We start from the raw sequence: 13,256 nt of genomic DNA, 5'->3' as shown, positions 1-13,256 counted from the left end.
TCTGGTCCGGCAGGACACCTTCCCTCATCGGTCACTTGTGTCAGAAGCTCACCTGTGGCAGTGACTCTAGAAACCTCCTGAATTGCTAACGCTCTCCTGCGTTGTTCCAACAGATAACAAAGTAGCTAAAGTCTACCATGAGGCTTCCTCCACTTGTCTTAAGAAGGTTTCATCTACTTGTTCTTCCTGAGCAGGGCATCTGTAGCAGACACCCATCACAATGTCGCCCACCTGTGTCTGACCTCTCATCCTTACCTAGAAATTCTCAGCTGGCTCATCATCCAGCCTTAGGCAGAGCTCTGTGCGTTTCCCTTGCTTTGTCACTCACAAAAGCTCCCCCTCCTTGCCTGCCCGTCCTTTCTAAAGAGTTTGCGTTCATCCTTTGCAGTACTCCAGATGGGTGACCTACCCCAACAAGCCTCTGTGATCCCAATGACATGGTAGCCCTGAAACTGCACAGAGACCTCTAGTTCTTCCTGGGTTTTGCCCACGCTGTGCACGTTTGTGCACCTCAGAGAGGCGCCCAGTCGTGTCCGCTTCCCACAGAAGGTACGAGAGTCTCCGCCATGACACTGCCCTCTGTGTGTTTTTCTTTGCAGAGGTTAAAACCAAATATATAGTGCAAGGCATTACTCTGGGGCGATCCCTCCAATGTAATTGTGTTTGTCGTTCTTGGTTTTGTCTGGGATTCAATGCCAATTGCCCTGTGAATCTCCCCAGCCCTCAGCTACGCCCTTCGGCCTCGCTGGGGACCTGTGGAAGGGGCACAGTGCCAGCCCTCAGAGTTCTGCTTGTTGAGCCACCGGGCTCAGCATGGAGATGCGTGGAGCTCTGTGCAAGTAACTGTCCAGGTCTCACCTCCCCGTAGCGTCACACGCCAGCCTATGCACCCGACAGAATCCCTTCGCACTGCTAAGAATTTTCTTTGCCAAAGAAATTACTGCTTTGTGCGTGGCACAAACATTTTAAACCCAGCTGCCCAGCACAAGCGACACCAGCTCACAGATCGCGGGTTGCATCTTGGGCACGTACAGACAGTGACCCCTGGGGCGAGCATTCCCACAGAAATACACCGCGAGCATCACTCCTGTCCCTGCCTGGTCCTGGCTGGGTGAGGGGCTGGAAGGGGCAGGGAACGAGGGAAGAGCTTAAGAGACAAAGTCCTGATAACGTTGCTGCAGCTGCAGGAAGGAAATGGCTTTCCCTGTGCCTCCATGCATTTCGATGCCTAAAATGTGACTGCATGATTCATTCTTAATTTATGCTTTTGAGGGGTGTTACTTGCCGCTGGCTGGGTTTCAAATGTGGATAGACATAGAGTAGTTAGCTGTGCTTTTTTTTGTGTACTTGCATTTTCAGATTCTGATTTCTGTCTTCACCCTGCCCCCCGCCCCCATCTTACATAAGAGTTTACCAGTTAAAATTATTTTAGCAAAAAAGATATTTAACCTGCTATATTTTTCCTGAGAGGAATGGGTATGGAATGATTCTCTGCTTCATGTAATTAACTATAATGACATTTGGTTGAAGTGTTCTGTGACTTCAATTTTCCTTCTCTGAACTACGCAGTACAACTTAATTTTCCCTTCTCTCCTTTCACCTTTACATAATGAGTGTCAAAGCTGGTATTCCTGAGATTCAGAAAAAAATTAAGAGTTTAGAGAGACCTTGAAAAAAGTGATGTTACCAAACCGAGGAACTTCAAACTAGTCACAGGTGCAATTTTACTTCCTTTTATGCTGCCAGAGTTAATTTACGTGGTACCTCTGATGTTCCAATCCTGTTAAGCTTCCAAGCTGTTCATCCAGTTGCCCTGGGGATGGGATGAGAAATAAATAAATAAATAGGAATACCTAGATTGCTGTTCAGAAATGAAGAGATACTTATGAAACGTATTATTAATAATAAAATAATAACAAAGAGAATAAATAATTAAATACATAAAATTAGAAAATTATAATAAATAATAACCAAATACCAACAAGGAAAAAGCCCACAATTTCCTTCCCCCACGCCCCAAATCCCTTCTACCTTTCAGGCATTTCTGTACCTGCTTATTTAGATGATCCTAGTGACTGAAAGCTCCGGCTTCCAGGAGGGCAGGCTCCGTTGACTGTACTGGAGCCACATTACCCGCTGTGAAATTTAACTTTTTAAATGTTTCACTTAATCATTGTGAGTCTCAGTTCCCCTGTGCATGATGCTGACTAACTGGCTTCAGAAAAAGCTCAAGAACTCGTAGCAGTGGAGAGGAGAGGTGTTGCAAGCAGTGGGGTTCCTGAGGAAGAGGAGGGACCTGAAGCATGACTGGGCTCTGCCCAGCAATTGCAATGAGTCAGTGACTGCTTTCTGGGTCCTGAAATTTTTTATTTGCCTAGTGTACCTCCTCCAAACGAGTCCCACCTCTAATTCCAGGAAACAGAGTAATTCCTGTGATGACCCAGACCCTACAAAAAGCCACTGTTCTTAGAAGTCATGCCCTAAAATTAACATCAGTAACACTGAGCATCATGTGAAGGTCCAAGCTGCTGAAAACTCTTACCGATGCTTGTTTCAAACAGGCCAGATGATCTGGATGGAGTCCCTGCAGTGCATGCTCTATCTCTGCTCACCTTTGCTTCGCACTTTGCATGAGCTGGAGGAGCGACAGATGCATATTGCAGACATTGCACCTCATGACGTGACCAGGGATTTGATTCTTCTCAATCAGCAGCGTCTGGCAGAGATGGAGCTCTCCAACCAGCTGGAGAGGAAGAAGGAAGAACTGCGGATACTGTCGAAGCACCTGGAGGAAGAGAAGAAAAAGACCGAAGCTCTGCTCTACGCCATGCTTCCACAGCATGTGGCCAACCAGCTGAAAGAGGGGAAGCGAGTTGAGGCAGGTGAATGAACAGGTGCAGTCATGATGCACCAGGTGATGGTGACAGAGACACTGGGGTGTTGGCACAGCCCTATTGCCCCTGTCAGGGAACACCTTCTCTACTTGGTGACATTCATGGGGAGGAGGACGACCGCAGACCCTTAATCTCGCTGATAGTAAAGATTAGACTGTTCTTTCAAACAAACCTTTGGAAGCTGTTTGCCAAAATTGTTCCTTAGGAGGTGAAAAGTGGTAGCAGCTGCCCGTTCAGGGAACCAAATTCAGTGTTTCGACAGTAACCTGAGATTTTTTTTTTTAACAATATAATATTATTGTATACATGTATACGTGGTATACAGGGAAATGAGGGACCAAAAATGAAAGGAACAAAGACATTCTTTTTTCCTAGAAAATTCTCTTAGTTCCTCTAGGGTATGTCTAAACCTAGAAGCATTACAATTCCCATTATTATTAAGGATAGCAAGCAAAAAGATGCTTGAATTCCGTTTAGTAAGCACATATACGAAGTCAGGGGTAAAAAGCTAAGTCCATCCTGAATATGGATGGACAAATGGATATATTCAGATACCTGGATTGTTGAGATGTGCAATAATCCTTATATTTGATATATTCTTATATCAACATCTCTCTTTCATATCAGCACCCCTATATGAGTGTTACAGCTGATAGGTCATACCTCCTAAAGGGATGACGAAAAAGTAATCTTTGCGAATGAGTCTCAGACAGATGTTGTGATTGTCCAGCCATTACAGGTACTTACTGCTGGTCTTTCTGCTCACAGGAGAGTTCAAGGAGTGCACTATATTGTTCAGTGATGTTGTGACCTTCACCAACATTTGTGCCCAATGTGAGCCTATTCAGATAGTTCTCATGTTGAATTCAATGTACCTGCGATTTGACAGACTGACCACGGTGCATGACGTGTACAAGGTACGTACTGATTGATAAAGACTGTAGAAATAGTCTGAAAAAGATCCTGTTGTTGTTGTTTTTTGGGGTTTTTATTTTTAAATGCAGTTAAATCCTCTTCCTCCCAGCTTGATTTTTGATAAACCATAAAGTCTTGCCTGTTTGTAGTGGCCACAGAGAGAAACTAAAAAACATGCAGAAGTGTGATTAAATGCATTCAAGATTTTCAGACAGGAATGTTACATCTGTCATGGGTGTTCTTCCACATCATCTCTTTTCACAACACTAACACCAGAATGGCTGTTCATTTTTGTTGATACATCTCTCTTTCCTCTCTCAAATGCCTACCCAACATGACAGGATATCCTAGTTTATGGACCAGTTTGCATAATTTTCCTAGTCCTTTTATTCCAACCTGTTGTAAATAGGCCACTATGTCATTTAAGTGTCTCCTGTGGTAGGAAATAACATCATATATATATATGAATTATAAACAATACCCAGTGGATACCGAGACTTTGTTTTGCTTCATGGAGATCTTAGGCAATGGTATAGATCTCCTTCTGACCTCAAAAAGCATTGATTAGATCTAGACTAATGCACGTGTTGTCTCCAAGCCATGCTGGAAAGATCGGAGCCCTGGCTGACATATACTAATAGCATTATTAACATTTCCAGAGCTACCCAGGTTTGACGAGCTGAAGAGCAAGTCCTAAGTTTCTGTCTGTGCCCAGCATATTAAATACTTAGGAAGGCAGAAATAAGAAAGGGTGAAACCCAAATCTCATTCATTCCTTGCTCAGGCAAGGTATGAAGTTCACCCTGCAATAAATTGTACTAGGAAATCAGAAGCATTTCTGCCATGGCGAGGGAACTATATTCAATAATTGAAGCATCCAGGATATGGCCCACAGATTTTAGGATAAATTAGCATCATATTCTGTCTAAATCATCCATCATGAGTAAATTATCTGTCAGTATAATAATCTCCTTTTGATGCCTGTATATAATTCCTATTAATATTGAAGGAGGTTACTAGGGTACAGAGAGGGAGGACGAAATTACTATTTCAGGGAATTGAGAAGGAAATGAAATACTGAAATTGATCAAAGAAACTTGGCCTAAGCTTATAAACATCTGAAGTTATGAATAAATCTTGTTAAATTAAATCTCCTACCATGGTTGAAAAATAATTAGAGTATCTATTTGCATTAGTAGCTTTTTACAGTTGGTTTTTTTTTAATTTGTTACAGAAAATTACTAGCATGACTATGGGGTAGGCTATCTGATAGAAGGCATGAACAGGAACACATTTTTCAAGAACGATGTGCTGAACAGTTTTAAGCCATTATGTTAACGAAGAAACCCAGAGATGAAATTATTTTCCCGCTCTCCTATTGGTGTTCATTTTTAAGAAATCCAATCAATCTAATTTAAACTGATCTCTTACTTACTGATGGTTGTGGTAACAACGAAGTCTCAAAAGAGCAGTTTAGAAAATTTGCTTACTGTGTAACCATCTCTTACAATGAATTTTAAACATTTGAGAATTTTCTGACAGGCCTGTTCTGTTCCCAGCAAAACCTCTGGTACAACACCCAAGTATTTCTCAGGTGCCTTGTCATGCGCTGCAGGGAAACTGGATGCCTGAAGGAGGACAAACCCTTCAGCATTTGTCTCTCAGGCTGCATGTTGTAGGAAACAGCTAGTTGTAAGGAAGGAGGCTCCCAAACTGCTTAGTTCACACTTTGCATTCTCTGACATCCTGGAGATTGGAGGTTTCTTAATTTCTTGTGAATCCCTTAGTAATAATCAGTAGTGAACAGGCTCCCTTGCTTTATTGTGACTTTTTAAAAAAGGAATATCTTTTAAAAAAGAAATATGCTTTTAACACCAATTGTGAATTAGAGCTAAGTAAGAGCAGTCTGCTACGGGATAACCTCCCGGCTCCGGAGTCGGTGCCTGGGGCAGCCCTGTCTGTATAGGTCTGCCCTGGGTAAGAGGAAGGGCAAAAGCCCGACACTTTTGCAGCGTCCCTTACCCTTTAGGGTCTCTCACACTAATATCTAAAATGGGTCAAGTAAGCAGGGAGAGAATGCATTGAAATATTTACTGTGGAGTTACGGAAAGGATCCCCATCTCAAGGAAACTTTTTAGTTTAACTGGTTTTAGTTTAACTAGTTTAGTGCTAGAGCTTTTTGTTGATCAGAAACATCTTTTGGAAGGAAGGGGGAGTTGGTGCAGGTAAGAGCCCCAGACAACAAAGCACTAATCCAAGGAAGATATATATGGCATGCTCATATGCTTGTCCCTCTCAATTAAAGGTGGAGACAATTGGAGATGCCTACATGGTAGTAGGTGGGGTCCCTGTGCCTGTACCCACTCATGCTGAGCGCGTCGCTAACTTTGCCTTGGGAATGATAATAGCAGCTAAAGGAGTACAGAACCCAGTTTCTGGAAATCCTATCCAAGTAAGTTGTCAACGCAAAGAGGCATGCATGTCTGTCTGCTTCTTGGGTTGGGCTTCTTGGTTAATGCTTGCTGCAGACATCAAAGAGCTGCTTCTGACTCCTCTGTGACTTTGGGCAAGGCCCACATGGGCACATTCTTCACAGAGCCTCTTCCTGTGGATATTTGATATTTTACTGGTGTCCAGTGTTGTCTTAGATGAACTTTTAGGTAACTGGATAGCATTAAGAAAGATGTTAAATAACAAGTGACATTTCTGGGGGGTGTTTTATGTCTTTGTAAAGATTAGAGTTGGGATCCATACAGGTCCTGTCTTGGCTGGAGTTGTTGGAGAAAAGATGCCTCGTTATTGCTTATTTGGAGACACGGTGAATATAGCTTCCCGGATGGAGAGTCATGGTGTCCCAAGTAAAATTCATCTCAGCTCCAGTGCCTATCAGTGAGTAACTATGATGGAAACTTTGCTCGTTAAAAGCTGTGCTGAAAAACACTGCCTTGGCCACTGCAGCTTTCAATGTAGGTGGTGCTGTCTTTAGCTGCTGATTTATGTAGCTTACTTACAAGGAAAACACTGCTAGCAGAGGGTTTTACTTGTTCTGATTATTTCAAATGCACTTGTATATGAAGTCAGAGGTTTGAGAGTCTCAATCCTAGAGATCAAAGTACAGGGGAAAAAATAATTGTGATACTTTATTTAGAAGTACCTTCAGAGTGATGTAGATACTAGAAAGATGGTCAGAACATTTCATTTGGCATCCTGTGTAACAAAACCTAAAATCTCTCTGACTGAGCACAACAATTTGTGGCGAAACAGTTTTATTTGTACTTAATAAGGATTAATTTATGCACTATCCTGTTCAAGCAGTGAGTAATCCACTTCCTTAAAACTCATGCCACTAAAAATTAAATACTATGTTTTCAAGAATTTTATGTATGTATAAAATATGTGTGCAAGAGGTGGAAGCGAAGACAAGCTACAGAGGCATACAAAAACATTGTCTGGGCACATAGGCATGATGTTAGGAAAGCCAGAGCTCGACTAGCATTGAAATGGGCACGGAACGTTCAAAGGCACTAAGAGGAGCTTCAGCTACGTTAGCAGAAAGTATAAATAGAAACGTGGACCTGCTGTGGCAGGTGATCTAGTGACAGTGCCCTGAATAAAGGCAGAGTTACTCCAGACCTCTCTTGCCCTAGTCTTTACTAACGAGGTCTTCAGGGTCCCTGCACCTAAAGTCAGGGTTCAAGGAGCAGGTGAAGTACCAGTCTTAGAACAGGATCACATCAGGGGTCTTTTGAGAAACCTCAGTCTGTAGAAGTGTATGGGAACAGGTGGTTTGCCTCCAAAGGTAACGAGATCTGGGTGATTGCCTCCAAAGGTAACGAGAGCTGGGTGATAGCATTACAGTGCTGTGGGCCGTCACCTTTGGAAGGTCACAAAGATTGGCACTGTAGCAACTGAAGGAAGCCAGATGTTACACCTATATTGAAAAATGGCAAGGAGGACAGGCTAGGGAACTGTAAGGCTGGTCAGCCTCATATCAGTCCCAGTGAAAATCAGGTCATCTTGGAAGGCATTTTTGGACACATGAAGAAGGCAACTGGGAATAGCCAGTCTGGATTACCAGGAGTAAATCATGCTTGATGAACCCGATTGCCTTCTCTGATGAAATGACTGGAGATAGTTCTGTTTAACTGATACTGGCTGCCTCAGTTCTTAATTTCTGTTTACTGGTCATTAAGAACCCTCCACCATACTGAAGCATTTGACTATATGATCTATTGATTTCTGATCAGGCTGTATGTCTAAAACTATAAAAGCGCTGCAGGCCTGAATAAAAGGGTTGAAACAAACCCTCAGTTGTTCACGGATCAGTACTGTTTTTTCCGGGACTGTTCTGATTTGATTACTTAGATTCCAATAGCTCTTCCAAGACATCAGTGTCATTTTTGCTGATCTTGAATTTTCATGTGTTATTTTGCTTCTGATATTTTAGATGCCTGAAATACAAGAATTTTGAGATGACTGAAAGAGGAGAAATAGAAGTAAAAGGCAAAGGGAAAATGCACACATACTTCCTCATTAGAAATAAAACTGCAACTGAGAATGAGATTATGGGAAGGCCAGTGAAAGACCTAGATTCTGGCCATGAATCTGTTCAGTCCTTTCAAGAAGGCAGGGCTGAAACAATACCAAGTTGTCATCAGCCAGGTAGAGTCAACTAGATGTACTGTTCCCTCCTTGAGCAAGTGACCATTAATAAAACTCAATTAAATATCCTTTTCTGTTCTTCTTTCAGTTACTCAGACTCAGCCAGAGAAGGACCAGACCCCAGCCATTGCAATGAAGTATACTGATGGCCCCACAGATGCACAAAACAGCCTCGAAAGAAGAAATCAAGCGAAAATTGCAGATTTAACAGGTAGTTACGTAGTTACCATCTAGCAAAGACAGCAGAACTAGGAAGTAATGGAGGCTTACTCTTGCAGCTTTGTTATATTCCTCTTCTAAATAACCATCATTTTACTCAAGCCGGAAATTTATGCCAACATATCCACGTTGGTGAAACTAACCATTCTGCCACTGATTGGGGTTGAACAAATTCACCTTCAGAGCAATCCCAGGTGTTAATTGTGCACTAGGGAGGAAGAAGCTGACATAGCTGTCAAATTCCAGAGCCCTTCTGGCAGTGCAAACAGAACAGATAACATGCTAGACAGCTTTTCATGTGGATAGACCCAGTTGTTCATGTACGCATATTTTCCTAGAAAAGCTGTCATTATTTGTGGTTATAGGGAAGCCCTTATTAACTCAAGCCTGAGAAAGAGAGATCTCACTGGCTATGCAGCCTGGCAGCTCTCAGGCCAGTCTCCTGCAGGAGCCAGAAGGATTTATTGCCATGCCCGTGTCTGTGACCAAAGTTCGTTGTCCTTTGAAGTAGCTGATACTGAGAGACATAACAGATTTGATGCCATAACAGTCTAACCTAACACAGCAAGTCTTATAATTCTGTTTACGTGTTTTGTGGGTTTTATACAGACTAAATATGTTGTCACTGAGTGCTAGAAAGTATTTTACTCCCTTCCCCTCCCACCTGCTTAGACATGGTAGTTAATCCAGTATGTGGTGTGCTGACAAACAGAAGCCCCTGCGGTCATTAAAAACTCACACTGAAGGAGTGTTTCCTTTCAGGCAAAACTTATGATTCCAAAAGTGATGGGAGTCTCCATGGCAACCAGCAGGCGGATGATAGTCCTTGTCCTCTAAACCGGGGAAGAGTCAAACCTGCTACTGAAGAGCCACAGAACAGAAACGTTCGCTCTAATTTTTGCACTTTACTCTAAGTTTCTTACTTTTTACATTAAACAGATCATTTTATTATGGTTTTGTGCATTTTGCTGTTGTGGGACTGATTTTGTATATCAAGTACCACAGATTTTTTAAAAAAAAAGAAAAAAAAAAGACATTTCATCCCAGTTTTCAGCAAAAAGAAAACAATGGAGGATATTTTTTTTTTAATCTACACGTGCCATATAATACTCCCACTGGAGAAAGAAACCACCGCAACGTGCTTTGAAGACGTATTTTTCAGCCTTTGCCATGTCTTCAAATATCCCTACGTAAAAATCACTTTTTAGTGTCTCATGCAGCAATTGAGGAAGAGGTGACTCATCCAGCTAGAAATACTCCTACCCGAACCAGCGCTTGCCATAAAGGAAAGATTCCCTGAAGTGACCATCTGTCCTGACTTCAGCAGAGCCAGCCCCTTCCCTGTGTAAGGTTAGCACAATTCCATCTACGTTTTAACTGCGAGGACAGTTGAACGTCTTAACAGGTCTCCTGTTGGACAAAGGCATTATGCAGTAGAAGTGCAGAACAGATCTAACACCACCTGTATTTTTCCATCCTGAAGAGGAAATACTCTGTGTGCTTTATAGCACCCAACAGTAAAAAAACTTCCGCGACCTTCGAACCAGCTGTCCCTGCTATGCTTAGATGATTGTAGAAGGAGATGCACGTAGTGCAGTTATGTAGCATCGATTTCATCACAACACTGAGGGACTGTTCAAGGCCTGTGAACTGAGACCTTCAAAGGAGTTGAAAGATTATTTCTCATTTTCTCTGAAAAAATAAAGTTTCAGGACTACAGAGGGAGCCTACAGTGCTGGAATTAGTGTTGTTAATATCGTTGAAAATAACAGTGTTAAAGACAGGCATCACTTACCTGGTGTCAGAGGCTCCTCAGCTGAATTAATTCCATGCTGTTATATTCTTAGATTACGTCTGATCAGAAAAGGCAGAGAAAAACTGAAGTTCAGCTGTCAGGGATTTAAGATGTATGAGCAAAAATACAGTGGATATAAGGCTGCGGACAATTCAGTGCATCAGAAATAGTGCTCCTGCTCCTGTGAATGGAGCTTGAAGTAGGTGGGCTGTGCTTTCACTGGGTGACTGACAGGAGATGTGCCCCACACACCAGTTTATTACCTTTGGGCGTGCATTTGTTGTCTGAGGATGCAAGCACAAGCCCCATTTGAACTCTGAGCAAGAACTTACTGGAGAAGATGATGTGACTCCTCTGTTACAGTCTGGAGCATCGCATTTCCACCTCTGTGTCTGCGGCAAGAGTTCGGCTCTTTAAACACCAGATAGAGAGGTAAGGCTGATGAAAGGCATCTCCTCCTCTCTATAGCATAACAAGATGAAATTTCACCTGGTTAGATTTTCTTTTTTAAAATCTGTGAGACAGGAGCTCCCTTGTCCAGGTGCTCTGCAGCTCTGGCTATGTTAGCAAGTAGTACAGGCCAGTAGAGGAGGACACGCAGAGCAAAACCATCAGTGCTGGTGTCCACACTTATAGGTATTGCAGAGGGCTGGCTAGTGTGGCCCCACACACCGAGTACCTGCTAGCTTTTGGAGCACCCTATAAGCACATCCTCTGACTTAGTTTCATCCAGAAGAGGTCCGCTCGTGTGCTGTGGGACCGTTCTACAATGTGAAACAAAGTACGGTAAGTGGCTTTGGGCAGAAGTTTGCTCAGGAGGGTACTCCTGGCTCTGAACTACTGATGTAGAGACACTATCTAACATTACCTCTTTCCATGGTACAGCTGAGCAGCACCATTCTGGGAGAGTGCAGTTTTACAAATGGCAGGATTTATTAATTTGTTTGTTTATTTATTTATTTATTAGGATTTTGCTGTCTAGGCTCTGTTCATTACTTTGGTGTGGACAAGATCTGCTGCAGGTTGAAGATGAATCTAAGGGTTATTATTGTTAAATTGGGCATCAAGATTTCAAATGTTTGACTGTGTGCTACCCTCAGACACACAACATCCAAATTCTACTTTCATCCTTAGTAACTCCTCCTCACTGGTCCAGTGGCATGGCTTTGCACTTCTGTGTTATGAGCACAGCTTTAAAAAGACTTTCCTAAAGATAACACCCCATTTCTTTCTCACTTGCAATGATATAAATGTGAAGTAACGTTCAAATTGGCGCTATTCCACTGATATAAGTCGAGAATCAACTCTGACAAGACTGTTTTTGTCTCAACCTAGAGACACGTTTCACTACTCTCAACTGGTCGTGCTGATGGAACGGAGTACGTGTCATTTAACAAATGGCAGTGGTGGATTCCGTCTTTATCAGCATTCCCTATGGAGATACACAGCCACTTAGTCCCAGGCACAAGTGTGGCACAGGAGTGAGCATACATCTCAGCGGCCAGCGCTAATGCAGGAGGGGACCTCATGCTGTCTCAGCTGCCCTGCAGCTCTCCACCTGTGTGGCTGAGTACCACTGACCACCTCTCCGAAAGGAAGGATTCCCAGTTGGAGACTGTCCAACAAGCTTGGCCATCAGTGAATAGGCTTCAGTATACATTCCAGGGTTTAATACAGATATATTCCAGAGTGGTTTTAGGTAGAAGCCCAGAGCTCCTCCGAACTTGTATGGATCCTCTTGGGTAGAAAAAAAAAGAAAGGGACCATGGCTTATTTGCTGCCTGCATCTCTCTGAATTTTAACACTTGCTTTACTTATACCCGCCCTTCTTGCACTGAACAATCTATGAATGTTTGCTATTGGAATGTTCTAATTGCCAGTAAGTGCTCCATGGTAAGTTACTTCATTCTGTACTGTGGTAAAACTGGCGTGTTCAGTGGTTTCTCTGTGGCCTCTGCTACAATTTGGTTCTCCTGGAGATGCAGAGCTAGGTCAAATCTGCACAACTGCTTTTAAAAGTTAATGTGCCTGTGCATCATCATATATTCTTAAATCTGTGGGCACCGCTATAGACTGCAAAAATATTCAAAAATAAATCTTTCCATTAATATACTGCGTCATTTGTCAATAACTACTTGGATTTCTTTCTCTCTTTTCCCTTCCACCTTTTCTGTTCTTAAATATACAAAAGTTTAAGGCCATCATACCTCTAATAAATGTCCAGTGAGTTTAACTTCTTGACCATACATTGTTACTTGTATTTGTGTGACATCAGACTCAGCAGCCCCCTACCACTGACATTGTCATACGCTTACTAATACGTGGTGTTAGTGTCAGTGACATATGTACATTGCATTGACACAAAAAGAGTGGGAGATGTCCCACTGCTGCTTTATGGAAGCTGAGGCTTAGAAAACTTAAAAGTTGAGACTTTTGACAGCTGTCTAAAGCATATGGAGTCCCACATCCCATTAAATCTGGCATTCAAACATGAATTGTCAAAAGCTTGGGTACCTATTAAAGGTCTAGGGGCCAGATTTTCAAAGATGTTTGTTGTTACTTTGCTAGGTGAAATCAACTGGATGTAGGTACTTAACTGGACACATGTGCAGTGTCTAGTTTCTGACAATGAAGCTTTCTTTAAAACATTTAAAAAAGCACTTCCCTGTAAATGCCTTCTGAAATGAGCTGTTGAGTAAACTTTCCAAACTGTAACCTCATTTGTTGGAAGTCATCGATTCCTTACTTCTGACATGACAACGCAACTCTGT

General features: G+C 42.5%; 1 protein-coding gene across 5 annotated transcripts in view; it reads left to right on the top strand.

The window, feature by feature from the left end:
* LOC130158354 (guanylate cyclase soluble subunit beta-2-like) overlaps positions 1-13,256 on the top strand; it is a 23,263-nt gene extending 10,007 nt beyond the window's left edge. For 3 of the 5 annotated variants that reach the window (XM_056359031.1, XM_056359029.1, XM_056359032.1), the window contains 8 exons: positions 2,562-2,882; positions 3,663-3,811; positions 6,115-6,261; positions 6,544-6,698; positions 8,257-8,471; positions 8,560-8,682; positions 9,453-10,917; positions 11,821-13,256. In XM_056359031.1, coding sequence (XP_056215006.1) covers positions 2,562-2,882; positions 3,663-3,811; positions 6,115-6,261; positions 6,544-6,698; positions 8,257-8,471; positions 8,560-8,682; positions 9,453-9,604 — 1,262 coding nt within the window. In that variant the 3' untranslated portion in view covers positions 9,605-10,917; positions 11,821-13,256. Of the gene's footprint in view, positions 1-2,561; positions 2,883-3,662; positions 3,812-6,114; positions 6,262-6,543; positions 6,699-8,256; positions 8,472-8,559; positions 8,683-9,452 lie in introns of all 5 variants that reach the window. The other 2 variants (XM_056359030.1, XM_056359033.1) reach the window with 2 other exon arrangements.

This window comes from Falco biarmicus, chromosome 13 (assembly GCF_023638135.1).
Source record: "Falco biarmicus isolate bFalBia1 chromosome 13, bFalBia1.pri, whole genome shotgun sequence".
NCBI classification, from domain to species: Eukaryota; Metazoa; Chordata; class Aves; order Falconiformes; family Falconidae; genus Falco; species Falco biarmicus.
The sequence above is the reverse complement of the archived record's forward strand: the minus strand, read 5'-3'. Positions and strand labels throughout refer to the sequence as shown.